At 43.9% G+C, this 14632-nt stretch overlaps 1 protein-coding gene across 1 annotated transcript in view; it reads left to right on the top strand.

Annotated features, from left to right (window-relative positions):
• The window catches only part of LOC115205824 (collagen alpha-5(IV) chain), a 142891-nt gene extending 128972 nt beyond the window's left edge, over positions 1-13919 (top strand). The window contains exons 46-52 of the mRNA XM_029772166.1: positions 4307-4432; positions 7329-7427; positions 10903-11115; positions 11276-11453; positions 11879-11993; positions 12859-13031; positions 13269-13919. Of these exons, the coding sequence (XP_029628026.1) occupies positions 4307-4432; positions 7329-7427; positions 10903-11115; positions 11276-11453; positions 11879-11993; positions 12859-13031; positions 13269-13359 (995 nt within the window). The 3' untranslated portion in view covers positions 13360-13919. The remainder of the gene's footprint in view (positions 1-4306; positions 4433-7328; positions 7428-10902; positions 11116-11275; positions 11454-11878; positions 11994-12858; positions 13032-13268) is intronic.
• The last annotated feature ends 713 nt before the right edge of the window (positions 13920-14632 follow it).

The raw sequence follows: 14632 nt of genomic DNA, 5'->3' as shown, positions 1-14632 counted from the left end.
TACAGGGGATGGAGATCAGGGTGCCTTGTGAGAATTCGTCGGCGAGTGGGTAACCCGCCTCTACCACCCGTTCTATTGGCCAACGTGCAATCACTGGAAAATAAACTGGATAAGCTCCGTTCGTGTAACGGTTGTCGTTGGGTAGAGAGGACCAAGACGCAGCGGGTTGCATGTTCATCATTATATTTATTTAAATAAATGTGAACACAGAAAAACAAGAAAACAAAGAAGGACAGACCGACAGTTTCACAGGCTAATACTCACAGCAGTGCGAAATACAACTACCCACAAACTACAAACAAAACACATAACTATATATAGGACTCTCAATCAGAGGCAACTAAAAACACCTGCCTCCAATTGAGAGTCCAACACCCAATTACCTAGACATAGAAATACAAAGAAATAGAATGAACCTAGAAATACAAAACATAGAACATAAACCAAAACCCGGAAATAATAAATCAAACACCCCTACAATATTACCCCTCAACCTAAACCATACAACACAAATACCCTTCTGCCACGTCCTGACCAAATACTAATACAATTACTCCCTCTGCTGGTCAGGACGTGACAGTTCGAGACGATCTTACCAACGGGACAATGAAAACTGTCATTTCTTATGTTTCACCGAGTCGTGGCTGAACAACGACGCGAATAATATACAGTTGGCTGAGTTTTTCCGTGCATCGGCAGCACAGAACAGCTACGTCCAGTAAGACTAGGGGTGGGGGTGTGTGTCTATTTGTCAATAACAGCTGGTGCACAATGTCTAATATTAAGGTAGTCTCGAGGTATTTCCTCACCTGAGATAGAGTACCTCATGATAAGCCTCTGAACCACACTATCTACCAATTTTCATCTATATTTTTCGTAGTTGTCTGTATACCACCAAAACCGACGCTGGCACCAAGACCAAACTCAACGAGCTGTATAACGTCATAAGCACACAAGAAATTGCTCATCCAGAAGGGTCTCTCCTAGTGGCCAGGGACTTTAATGCAGGCAAACTTAAATCCGTTTTACTTCATTTCAACCAGCATGTCACATGTGCAACCAGAGGAAAATAAACTCTAGACCACCTTTACTCCACACATAGAGAAGCATACAAAGCTCTCCCTCGTCCTCCATTTGGAAAATCTGACCATAATTCTATCCTCCTGATTGCTGCTTACAAGTAAAAACTAAAGCAGGAAGCACCAGTGACTCAGTCAATATGGATGTGGTCAGATGACGCGGATGCGACGCAACAAGACTGTTTTCCTAGCACAGACTGGAATATGTTCATTGGCATTGAGGAATACACCAACTCAGTCACCGGCTTCATCAATAAGTGCATTGATATCGTCGTCACCACAGTGGCCATACGTACATATCCCAACCAGAAGCCATGGATTACAGGAAACATCCGCACCGAGGTAAAGGCTAGAGCTGCCGCTTTCAAGGAGCGGGACACTATTCCGGACGCTTATAAGAAATCCCGCTATGCCCTCAGATGAACCATCAAACAGGCAAAGCATCAATACAGGACTAAGATTGAATCCTACTACATCGGCTCTGACGCTTGTTGGATGTGGCAGGGCTTGCAAACTATTAACCTCTATGGGACCGGCGGGACGAATTCGTCCCACCTACGTAACAGCTAGTTGAATCCAGTGGCGCGATTTTTGAAACGTTTGAAATACTATTACTTCAATTTCTCAAACATATGACTATTTTACAGCTATTTAAAGACAAGACTCTCGTTAATCTAACCACACTGTCCGATTTCAAAAAGGCTTTACAACGAAAGCAAAACATTAGATTATGTCAGGAGAGTGCCCAGCCAGAAATAATCAGACACCCATTTTTCAAGCTAGCATATAATGTCACAAAAACCCAAACCACAGCTAAATGCAGCACTAACCTTTTATGATCTTCATCAGATGACACACCTAGGACATTATGTTATACAATACATGCATGTCTGTTCAATCAAGTTTATATTTATATCAAAAACCAGCTTTTTACATTAGCATGTGACGTTCAGAAAAAGCATACCCCCCGCAAACTTCCGGGGAATTTACTAACAATTTGCTAAATTACTCACGATAAACGTTCACAAAAAGCATAACAATTATTTTAAGAATTATAGATACATTACTCCTCTATGCACTCGATATGTCCGATTTTAAAATAGCTTTTCGGATGAAGCACATTTTGCAATATTCTAAGTACATAGCCCAGCCATCACGGGCTAGCTATTTAGACACCCAACCAGTTTAGCCTTCACCAAAATCATATTTCCTATAAGAAAAATAGTCTTACCTTTCCTGTTCTTCGTCAGAATGCACTCCCAGGACTTCTACTTCAATAACAAATGTAGGTTTGGTCCCAAATAATCCATCGTTATATCCAAACAGCGGTGTTTTATTTGTGCGTTCTAGACACTATCAGAATGCTAAATCACGGTCGTGCGCATGGCGCAGAACGTGACAAAAAAATTCTAAATATTCCATTACTGTACTTCGAAGCATGTCAACCGCTGTTTAAAATCAATTTTTGTGCAATTTATCTCGTAGAAAAGCGATAATATTCTGACCGGGAATCTGCAATTAGCTAAACAGCCGAATGAAATAACTCCACGGGGGCGAATCACGCACGCGCCTAATTCAATGGTCCTCTGATGCGACACTTGGAAAAGGAGATAATGTGTTTCAGCCTGAGGCTGCCTCGTCATCGTTCAGGTTTTTCCCGGGTTCTGAGAGCCTATTGGAGCCCTAGGAATTGTCACGTTACAGCTAAGATCCTGACTCTTCAATACACAGAAGCAAGAACAACAACACCTTGTCAGACAGGGTACTTCCTGCATGAAACCTTCTCAGGTTTTTGCCTGCCATAGGAGTTCTGTTATACTCACAGACACCATTCAAACAGTTTTAGAACCTTTAGGGTGTTTTCTATCCAAACCTGAACAATAATATGCATATTCTAGCTTCTGAGTTGGTGTAGGAGGCAGTTAAATATGGGCACATATTTTTTCCAAAATTCTCAATACTGCCCCCTAGCCCGTAGAGGTTAAGGACTACAAAGGGAACCCCAGCCATGAGCTGCCCAGTGACACGAACCTACCAGCCTTTTATGCTCGCTTCGAGGCAAGCAACACTGAAGCATGCATGAGAGCACCAGCTGTTCCGGATAACTATGTGATCACGCTCTCCGTAGCCGATGTGAGCAAGACCTTTAAGCGGGGCCAGGCGGATTACCAGGAAATGTATTCCGAGCATGCGCTGACCAACTGGCAAGTGTCTTCACTGACATTTTCAACCTCTCCCTGTCAGTGTCTGTAATACCTACATGTGTCAAGCAGACCACCATAGTCCCTATGCCCAAGAAAGCGAAGGTTACCTGCCTAAATGACTACCCCCCTGTAGCACTCCCGTTGTTAGCCATGAAGTGCTTTGAAAGGCAACACCATCATCCCGGAAACCCCATACCCACTCCAATTTGCATACCGCCCCAACAGATCCACAGATGATCAAGATCTCAATCGCGCTCCACACTGCCCTTTCCCAGCTGTACAAAAGGAACACCTATGTGAGAATGCTGTTCATTGACTACAGCTCAGCGTTCAACACCATATTGCCCACAAAGCTCAACACTAAGTTACGGAGCCTGGAACAAAACACCTCCCTCTGCAACTGGATCATAGACTTCCTGACGGGCCGCCCCTAGGTGGTAAGGTCAGGCAACAACACATCTGCCACACTGATCCTCAACACGGGGGCACCTCAGGGGTGTGTGCTTAGTTCCCTCCTGTTCACCCACAACTGCATGGCCAAGCCCGACTCCAACAGCATCATTATGTTTGCTGATGACACAACGGTGGTAGGCCTGATCACCGACAACGATGAGACAGCCTAGGATTCTTCTATGGGGACAGCCGAAGAACCCTTTTAGGTTCTAGATAGTGTAACTGCACTCTTAGGAAAAAAAGGTGCTAACTAGAACTTAAAAGGGTTCTTCGGCTGTCCCCATAGAAGAATCCTTTGAAGAACCCTTTTTCGGTTCCAGGTAGAACCCTATTGGGTTCCATGTAGAACCCTATGGGGAAAGTGTTCTACATGGAACCCAATAGGGTTCTACCTGGAACCGAAAAAGGGTTCTTCAAAAGTGTTTTTCCTCGAACCAAAAAGGGTTCTTCAAAGGATTCTTCTATGGGGACAGCCGAATAACCCTTTTATGTTCTACATAGCACCTTTTTCCTAAGAGAGTGCAGTTACACTCAGTGGTTATCCTGAGGTTTGATGGTGCTGTTTTGCAGGGCCTAAGGGGAATGATGTTCACACCATGGTGAAACTGATCCCTGGAGAACAGGGGCTGCCGGGTGACCTGGGGGGCAGAGGAGAGCCTGGACCCACAGGAGCTCAGGGACGCAACGGACCACCAGGTACATGAATGGATTGTGGGTGTGAGCTGGTGTGGGTTTGTGTGCATGCGTGGCTGTGTGTGTGGGTTTCTTTGAGATGTCTGATGTGCGGAGTACGGTATACAGTGCATTCGAAATATATTCAGACCCCTTTACTTTTTCCATATTTTGTTACGTTACAGCCTCATTATAAAATTGATTAAATAAAACAATTTCCTCATTTTTTATTTCACCTTTATTTAACCAGGTAGGCTAGTTGAGAACAAGTTCTCATTTGCAACTGTGACCTGGCCAAGATAAAGCATAGCAATTCGACACATACTACAATAGAAAGTTTCACATGGAATAAACAAAACATACAGTCAATAATACAGTAGAACAAAAGAAAACAAAAGGGGTCTGAGTGCAGTGAGTGCAAATACAGTGAGTGCAAATGAGGTAAGTTAAGTCAATACATAGGCCATGGTGGCGAAGTAATTACAATATAGCAATTAAACACTGGAATGGTAGATGTGCAGAAGATGAATGTGCAAGTAGAGATACTGGGGTGCAAAGGAGCAAGATAAATACAGTATGGGGATGAGGTAGGTAGATAGATGGGCTGTTTACAGATGGGCTATTCACAGGTGCAGTGATCTGTGAGCTGCTCTGACAGCTGGTGCTTAAAGCTAGTGAGGGAGATATGAGTCTCCAGCTTCAGAGGTTTTTGCAGTTCGTTCCAGTCATTGGCAGCAGAGAACTGGAAGGAAAGATGACCAAAGGAGGAATTGGCTTTGGGGGTGACCAGTGAGATATACCTACTGGAGCGCGTGCTACGAGTGGGTGCTGCTATGGTGACCAGTGAGTTGAGATAAGGCGAGGCTTTACATAGCAGAGACTTGTAGATAACCTGTAGCCAGTGGGTTTGGCGACGAGTATGAAGCGAGGGCCAACCAACGAGAGCGTACAGGTCGCAATGGTGGGTAGTGTATGGGGCTTTGGTGACAAAACGGATGGCACTGTGATAGACTGCATCCAGTTTGTTGAGTAGAGTGTTGGAGGCTATTTTATAGATGACATCACCGAAGTCGAGGATCGGTAGGATGGTCAGTTTTACGAGGGTATGTTTGGCAGCATGAGTGAAGGATGCTTTGTTGCGATATAGGAAGCCGATTCTAGATTTAATTTTGGATTGGAGATGCTTAATGTGAGTCTGGAAGGAGAGTTTACAGTCTAACCAGACTCATCAATCTACACACAATATCCCATAATGACAAAGTGAAAACAGGTTTTTAGACATTTTTGTCTAAAAAAACTAGAGATACCTTATTTACATAAGAATTCAGACCCTTCGCTATGAGACTCCAAATTGAGCTCAGGTGCATCCTGTTTCCATTGATCATCCTTGAGATGTTTCTACAACTTAATTGGAGTCCACCTGTGGTAAATTCAATTGATTGGACATGATTTGACAAGGCACACACCTGTCTATATAAGGTCCCACACATGACAGTGCATGTCAGAGCAAAAACCAAGCCACAAGGTCAAAGGAATTGTCCGTAGAGCGCCGAGACAGGATTGTGTCGAGGCACAATTCTACGGAAGAGTACCAAAAAATGACTGCAGCATTGAAGGTCCTGAAGAACACAGTGGCCTCCATCATTCTTAAATGGAATAAGTTTGGAATCATCCGGCCAAACGGAGCAATCGGGGGAGAAGGGCCTTGGTCACAAAGGTGACCAAAAACCCAATGGATCTCCAGAGTTCCTCTGTGGAGATGGTTGTCCTGTTGAAAAGTCATCCCATCTCTGCAGCACTCCACCAATCAGGTCTTTATGGTAGAGAGGCCAGAAAGAAGCCACTCCTCAGTAAAAGGCACATGACATCCCACTTGGATTTTGCCAAAAGGCACCTAAAGGACTCTCAGACGATGAGAAACAAGATTCTTTGGTCTGATGAAACCAAGATTGAACTATTTGGCCTGAATGCCAAGTGTCACGTCTGGAGGAAATCTGGCACCATCCCTACGGTGAAGCATGGTGGTGGCCGCGTCATGCTGTGGGTATGTTTTTCAGGGACTAGGAGACTAGTCAGGATCAAGGTAAAGATGAATGGAGCAAAATACACAGAGATCCTTGATGAAAACCTGCTCCAGAGCGCTCAGGACCTCAAATTGGGCTAAGGTTCACCTTCCAACAGGACAACGACCCTAAGCACACAGCCAAGATCCTAACGCAGCAGTGGCTTCGGGGCAAGTCTCTGAATGTCCTTGAGTGGCCCAGCCAGTGCCCGGACTTGAACCCGATCAAACATCTCTGGAGAGACCTGAAAATAGCTGTGCGGCGACGCTCCCCATCCAACCTGATAGAGTTTGAGAGGATCTGCTGAGTAGAATGGGAGTACTCACCAAATACAGGTGTGCCAAACTTGTAACTTCATATCCAAGAAGGCTATAGCCGTTGCCAAGGGTGCTTCAACAAAGAACTAAGTAAAGGGTCTGCATTCTTATGTAAATGTGATATTTCTGTTTTTATTTTTTTATATAAATGTGCAAACATGTCTAAGAACCTGTTTTTGCTTTGTCATTCTAGGGTATTCTGTGTAGATTGAGGGGAAAAAACAATTCAATACATTTTAGAATAAGGCTGTAATGTAACAAAATGTGGAAAAAGTCAAGGGTTCTGAATACTTTCTGAATGTACTGTACATTATCTATGAAATGCTTGAGTAATTTTGACATTTAAAAAAATAATCATGCAGATTTGACGTTTTCAGCCATCTGTGAACATGCCTAATGAGTGTGACATTCACTAACCACTACATAGGTAGATGACTCCCTACAGATCCTCATAGGCCTCAAACTAAAGTGTATCAAGGATTCACTCATCAGTATTATGTCCAGTTCATCACTGAAGCCATGTGTTATTGTCCCCTGCAGGACTCCCAGGTCCAAAAGGTGTCTTGGGCCTAGATGGGCCAGTAGGATTGCCTGGATTCCAGGCAGCCAAGGGAGACAGAGGGTTCCCTGGACCACAAGGTGGGCTTAATGGACTACCTACTAAGAGTTCCTCTTGTACCTTTTCTCAGGCAATTCCTCCATCAAAACAAACATATATTCTACTCATTCATAAAGCCTTTCAAATGTGATCATCCAGGATTGCTCTGTGTAAGCCCACTGGGCTAAAGTTTAGGTGCTTTGCAACCGCCTCATTACATACAGAGAGAGAGAGGCCAAAACTGAACATATTTAAAAGATCTTATTGGGATAGGGGGCAGTATTTTCATGGCCGGATAAAAAACGTACCCGATTTAATCTGGTTACTACTCCTGCCCAGAAACTAGAATATGCATATAATTAGTAGATTTGGATAGAAAACACTCTAAAGTTTCTAAAACTGTTTGAATGGTGTCTGTGAGTATAACAGAACTCATATGGCAGGCCAAAACCTGAGAAGATTCCATACAGGAAGTGCCCTGTCTGACAATTTGTTCTCCTTCTGTGGCATCTCTATCGAAAATACAGCATCTCTGCTGTAACGTGACATTTTCTAAGGCTTCTATTGGCTCTCAGAAGGCGCCAGAAAGTGGAATGACGTCTCTGCAGTCTCTGGGCGAAAAACAGCAGGAGTTTTTGTGAGCAGGAGTTTTTGTGAGTGGTCAGGCAGGGAACAATGACAATGGAGATGCGCGTTCACGAGACGACTCGTGAATTCAGCCTTTGAATGAATACAACGTCGGCCGGTGGGAATATGATCGCTATTTTACGAGAAAAATAGCATAAAAATAGATTTTAAACAGCGTTTGACATGCTTCGAAGTACGGTAATGGAATATTTAGAAATCTTTTGTCACGAAAAGCGCTCCCTTCGGATAGTGACTTGAACGCACATGTATTGTATAACATAATGTCCTAGGAGTGTCATCTGATGAAGATCATCAAAGGTTAGTGCTGCATTTAGCTGTTGTTTTGGTTTTTGTGACATATATGCTTGCTTTGAAAATGGCTGTGTGATTATTTTTGGCAGGGTACTCTCCTGACATAATCTAATGTTTTGCTTTCACTGTAAAGCCTTTTTGAAATCGGACAATGTGGTTAGATTAACGAGAGTCTTATCTTTAAAATGGTGTAAAATAGTAATATGTTTGAGAAATTGAAGTTATAGCATTTTTGAGGTATTTGTATTTCGCGCCACGCTCTACCATTGGATATTGGTGAGGCATTCCGCTAGCGGAACGTCTGTCCCAAACAGGTTAAAACACACTTTTTTAGCTTTTCTTTTCCTTAGGGTGCTTTTTACAATATTAACGTCATAGTCAACATGGCAACTAAAACTAACACGTTAGTAAACCCACAATCCAATCCATGTGTACAATCACGCAGTACAGCATACTGCAAGCAGTTAGGCAGTTACACAGGCGGGCCCTGGTGGCATTTAAAATATATATATATATATATATAACCTTTATTTAACTAGGCAAGTCAGTTAAGAACAAATTCTGTATTTGGCAATACATTAATAAAACCGAAAACTTACCTTGAAAGAGTTGCGGTGTTGGATGTTATGGTGTTAGCTAACATAGCTAACGCACAAATCCCCAAATAAATAAAGGAATTAATAAATATCAGAACGATAAATATACAGTATATGATGGTGTGTGTAGACAATATGAACAGTATATGAATAGAAAAAGTATGACAAGCAGTAGTTATATAGAATGAGCCTTGACTAGAACAGTATATACATATGAAATGGGTAAAACAATATTTAAACCTTATTAAAGTGACCAGAGTTCAATGACTATATACATAGGGTCTCTAAGGTGCAGGGTAGATTACCTGGTGGCTAGTAACAGTGACTAAGTTCAGGGCTGGGTACTGGGCGGAGGCCAGCTATTGGTGACTATTTGGCAGTCTCTCTCTCACTCTCTGCTGCTTCTTCTTCATTTTTTAAGAAATTCATTTGTTCTAAACTATTCTCTCTATTTGAGTCAACTACTCACCACATATGCCCTGCAGTGCTATCTAGCTGTAGCTTATTCTCTCAGTACTAGATTCTCTGATCCTTTGATTGGATGGACAACATGTCGGTTGATGCTGCAAGAGCTCTGATTACTGTGTAAGTCTATGGAAGGGGGTGAGAACCCTGAGCCTCCTAGATTTTGTATTGTGAAGTCAATGTACCCAGAGGGAGACGGAAAATAGCTGTCTTCTGGCTACACCATGGTGCTACCCTAGAGGGTGCTGTTGAGGCTACTGTAGACCTTTTTTGCAAAACAGTGACCCTTTACTCAGTACTCTGTTGAAGCACCTTTAGCAGCGATTACAGCATCAAGTCTTCTTTGGTATGATGCTACAAACTTGGCACACCTGTATTTGGGAAGTTTCTTCTCAGCAGATCCTCTCAAGCTCTGCCAAGTTCGATGGGGAGCGTCGCTGCACAACTATTTTCAGGTCTCTCCAGAGATGTTCGATCAGGTTCATGTCCGGGCTCTGGCTGGGCCAGTCAAGGACATTCAGAGACTTGCCCTGAACCCACTGCTGCGTTGTCTTGGCTGTGTGCTTAGGGTTGTTGTCCTGTTGAAGGTGAACCTTTGTCCCAGTCTGAGGTCCTGAGCGCTCTGGAGCACGTTTTCATCAAGAATCTCTGTGTACTTTGCTCCGTCCATCTTTTCATCAATTCTGACTTGTCTCCCAGTCCCTGCCGCTGAGAAACATCCCCATAGCATGATGCTGCCACCACCATGCTTCACCGTAGGGATGGTGCCAGGTTTCCTCCAGATGTGACACTTGGCATTTAGGCCAAAGAGTTCAATCTTGGTTTCATCAGACCAGAGAATCTTGATTCTCATGGTCTGAGAGTCTTTAGGTGCCTTTTGGCAAACTCCAAGTGGGATGTCATGTGCCTTTTACTGAGGAGTGGCTTCCGTCTTGGCACTCTACCATAAAGGCCTAATTGGTAGAGTGCTGCAGAGCTGGTTGTTCTTCCATCTCCACAGAGGAACTCTAGAGCTCTGTCAGAGTGACCAAGTTCTTGGTCACCTCCTTGACCAAGGCCCTTCTCCCCCGATTGCTCAGTTTGGCCGGGCAACCAGCTCTACGAAGGGTCTTGGTGGTTCCAAACGTTTTCAATTTAGAATGATGGAGGACACTGTAATCTTGGGGACCTTCAATGCTGCAGAAATGTTTTGGTACCCTTCCCCAGATCTGTGCCCAGACACAATCTTGTATCGGAGCTCTACAGACAATTCTTTCGACCACTGACATGCACTCTGAATTGTGGGACCTTATATACAGGTGTGCACCTTTCCAAATCATGTCCAATCAATTGAATTTACCACAGGTGGACTCCAATCAAGTTGTAGAAACATCTCGAAAATGTGGAAAAAGTCAGAGGCTCCTCATCCATATATGGAATCTTACTTATTATCCCTGAATGTCTCAATTGCAGAGTGCCCAAAAGTGTTAAACAGTGTCTGTGAAAAGAAACTAAGTCCATCGGATTGTTTCCTCAGGTATCCAAGGTGAGCAGGGGACTCCAGGAGCCAAAGGCCCCCGGGGCTCTCCAGGTCCTTACTTTGCCGGGCCAATAGAGGACGGCTTCCTATTCACCCGTCACAGCCAGAGGCAGAATGTGCCCCAGTGCCCAGGGGGCAGCAACTTCATCTACTCCGGATACTCCCTCCTCTTCATCAATGGCAACAACAGAGGTCATGGCCAGGATCTGGGTATGAGTACACACACACACATGTGCATGCGCATCCATGCATGGATGCACATATACATACACATGCACGCATTCACACAACGGTTCCGTCTCCAGAATATGTTGCTGTCTGCCCAATAGAAATACATTGATTCTATTTCTCTGGTTTGCCCGCTGTCCAGGTACACTGGGAAGCTGTCTGCCTCGTTTCTCTACTATGCCCTTCTTATTCTGCAACACGGACAGCACGTGCCGCTACGCCTCCCGTAACGACTACTCCTACTGGCTGTCCACGGATGAGGCCATGCCATCCGACATGGCCCTCATCTCTGGTGGTTCACTGGAGAGCTATGTCAGCAGGTGCTGCTCTAGTTTACACTGGTTTGAACAGATTGTCCCAGACATAACACAGGGAGGAACTTGATTGTCACTCCATAAGTAAATATGGGAAATCCCAACTCTGCTGGGTAAAATGCCCCTGAAGGGATGTTAACTTTTTCCAATATCCAGAAATTCTAGTTGGAATCTTCCAACCAGGATTTTTTGAAAACCTGGGAATTTTTTAAAAGTTAACGGAATTTTGCAAAACTGAGTTGATTTAAATGTCATTCACAATTATGCTGGCCCAAGCATGCTCTTCGGAGTCAATGTGATGTCTGTTTATGAACCGATGTATATACTGTGTATACAGTATGTATTTTTTTAAACTGGCAAATAAAATCAATCAATCAATCATAGCGTATTTGCACTGTATGATAACCTTGTGGTCTCTCCCTCTCTTTCAGGTGTGCAGTGTGTGAGACCAAAGCAAACATCATCGCTGTTCACAGTCAGACCAACCAGATCCCTGTTTGTCCACGAGGCTGGCTCTCTCTCTGGGCTGGCTACTCTTTTGTCATGGTAGGAACTACAGTCTGAGAAAGAGGAACACTTGTATGGATGGGTTAATTCAGTAGCTGAATGGAATGCAAGTACATTCTTACCTTAACAGAATTTTTAGCTGATCAGCAAAACCTCAAGGCCAGGAAGAAATCTAGACCATAGTATAATTGCAGTTAATTAGTAACTGAAAACTATGCTTACTTGCTTATGGTGACGCAATGCCATAGCAATAGAGAGGTTAGAGAAGTGGGCCGGTTGCTGGTTTGAATCCCATGTCTGATAGGGAAAAGTCTGTTTGAGAGTGGGCCGGGGGGTTGCTGCCATCAGTGTCCTAGATGCCATCACCTGCCGTTGTACCCGTGAGCAAGACACTTAACCCCTAAACTGCTCAGTGAGCGCTACTACTCCACCTTCTTCAACCAAGGGCTGGATTCAATCCGTAGTGCTGAAGTTCGGATTTACAGCATGATTAAAATGTAAAGGCAATGTTCCTGCACTAGCGGAGACTGCATTCACAGTAAATGCTGCATATGTCGGGCTCAATTGGAAATCACCTTTAAATTTAGATCGCGCAATCCGTAACGCTTCAGAGATATAGATTGAATCGAGCCCCAAATGTGTGTGTGTGTGTGTGTGTGTGTGTGTCAGAGGGGCTGGGCACAGCAGAAGACCAATGTCCATCTTCCATTCTTCATGGACGCTGCAAGATCCTCCTTTCTTAGACTACTGTCTCTGCAAATGTTATCCACAAATGTCTATAGGGTGGCTTATGTCCACAATGATTTTCAGAGCCTTGGTTTGCAGGTAATAGAGCTCTAGTGCTGAAGATGACATTCTGTCCTATATCATATGATATCATGTAATATATGTCGTGTGTTCACAGCAAACAGGGGCTGGAGCGGAGGGCTCTGGCCAGCCCCTGGCCTCTCCGGGCTCCTGCCTAGAAGAGTTCCGGAAGATTCCCTTCATTGAGTGCCATGGGCGAGGGACATGCAACTACTACACTGACTCCTACAGCTACTGGCTGGCCTCCCTGGACCCCGAAAACATGTTCAGGTAAAACAAGCATAGTCATTCATTATACAGTGCAAATTTACCCAAAGTTTTCACTTTATCGAGTACTCTAGTGAGTGCCGTATGCAGACGTTCATATTAATTTGAAAACCATGTCTCAGTTAGTTCAATAATTATATAAGTGACTTTCTGCATACATCAGCAACATCGCAGCAGAGTACTCATCAATGCATTGCTGTAATGTGGTCTGACGTATGCTCACACTTCTTCCTCCTGCAGTAAACCCAGGCCTCAGACAGTGAAGGGAGACTGCCCGGGTAGTATAGTCAGTCGTTGTCAGGTCTGTATGAAGCAGTGGCAGCGACCCTAAGTGCTAAAGAACTGATGGGGAATGAACTGGAGATGCACCTCCCACTATCAGCCACTGTAGGGCGACAAAGAGACTGATTAATTCTTGCATTTCAATCATGGTGCTTCCTGGGAGACCAAAGGATGTCTCAATTCTTACAAGTGCTGATCCTCGTTTCCATGTTTCCTCCCCTCCAGTCCTCTCCTCGCCTCACTTTGATGTTTTCAGCAAGGGAAGGACAGAAGGAGAGCGCACAAGGAAACTAGGAAATACTATTGAGATGCCTCTGCTCAATCTGATGTTTTGTTCTCAGTTTAACGGTTTGTCTGTATTTTGTTTGTATTGTTAAACCACTGGACTGTTTTATGGTAGATGGTCAGTGTGATCCAGAGCTAGATTCAGTCAGTTCAGCATTAAGCCGTGATATCCGACAACTGCTTAGCATAATCATGCGATGACGGAGGTGTAACTGCGTTGGAGCCGATGGTACTATCAAATTAATATTTTTGATAGCTCCAAAAGTTAATACGTTGTCACGTGTGCTAGCAAAGCAGAGGTCCTGGGTTTGAGCCTCAGTGTGAGACAAATCAGGAGGAAGTGGTTCTCGCTAATCAAGCAGTGTGATGTCCGTAGCAGTGGTGGCGTGACCCAGATGCACAGTTGGGCTAAACTCGCTAGAAAGAGAGTGACCCCAGCTGTCGACCTAAGCCCAACTGTGCATCTGGGTCACGCCACCACTGCTACGGACATCACACTGCTTTATATATATATATATATATATATATATATAAGCAGTGTGATGTCCGTATATATACAGTTGAAGTTGGACGTTTACATGCACTTAGGTTGGAGTCATTAAAACTTGTTTTTCAACCACTCCAAATTCCTTGTTAACAAACTATAGTTTTGGCAAGTCGGGTAGGACATCTACTTTCTGCATGACACAAGTCATTTTTCCAACAATTGTTTACAGACAGGTTATTTCACTTATAACTCACTGTATCACAATTCCAGTGGGTCAGAAGTTTACATACACTAAGTTGACTGTGCCTTTAAATAGCTTGGAAATTTCCAGAAAATGATGTCATGGCTTTAGAAGCTTCTGATAGGCTAATTGACATAATTTGAGTCAATTGGAGGTGTACCTGTGGATGTATTTCAAGGCCTACCTTCAAACTCAGTGCCTCTTTGCTTGACATCATGGGAAAATCTAAAGAAATCAGCCAAGACCTCAGAAAAAGAATTGTAGACCTCCACAAGTCTGGTTCATCCTTGGGAGCAATTTCCAAATGCC

The sequence above is a fragment of the Salmo trutta genome, chromosome 13 (assembly GCF_901001165.1).
Source record: "Salmo trutta chromosome 13, fSalTru1.1, whole genome shotgun sequence".
NCBI classification, from domain to species: domain Eukaryota; kingdom Metazoa; phylum Chordata; class Actinopteri; order Salmoniformes; family Salmonidae; genus Salmo; species Salmo trutta.
This window is presented reverse-complemented; position numbering and strand designations above follow the sequence as displayed.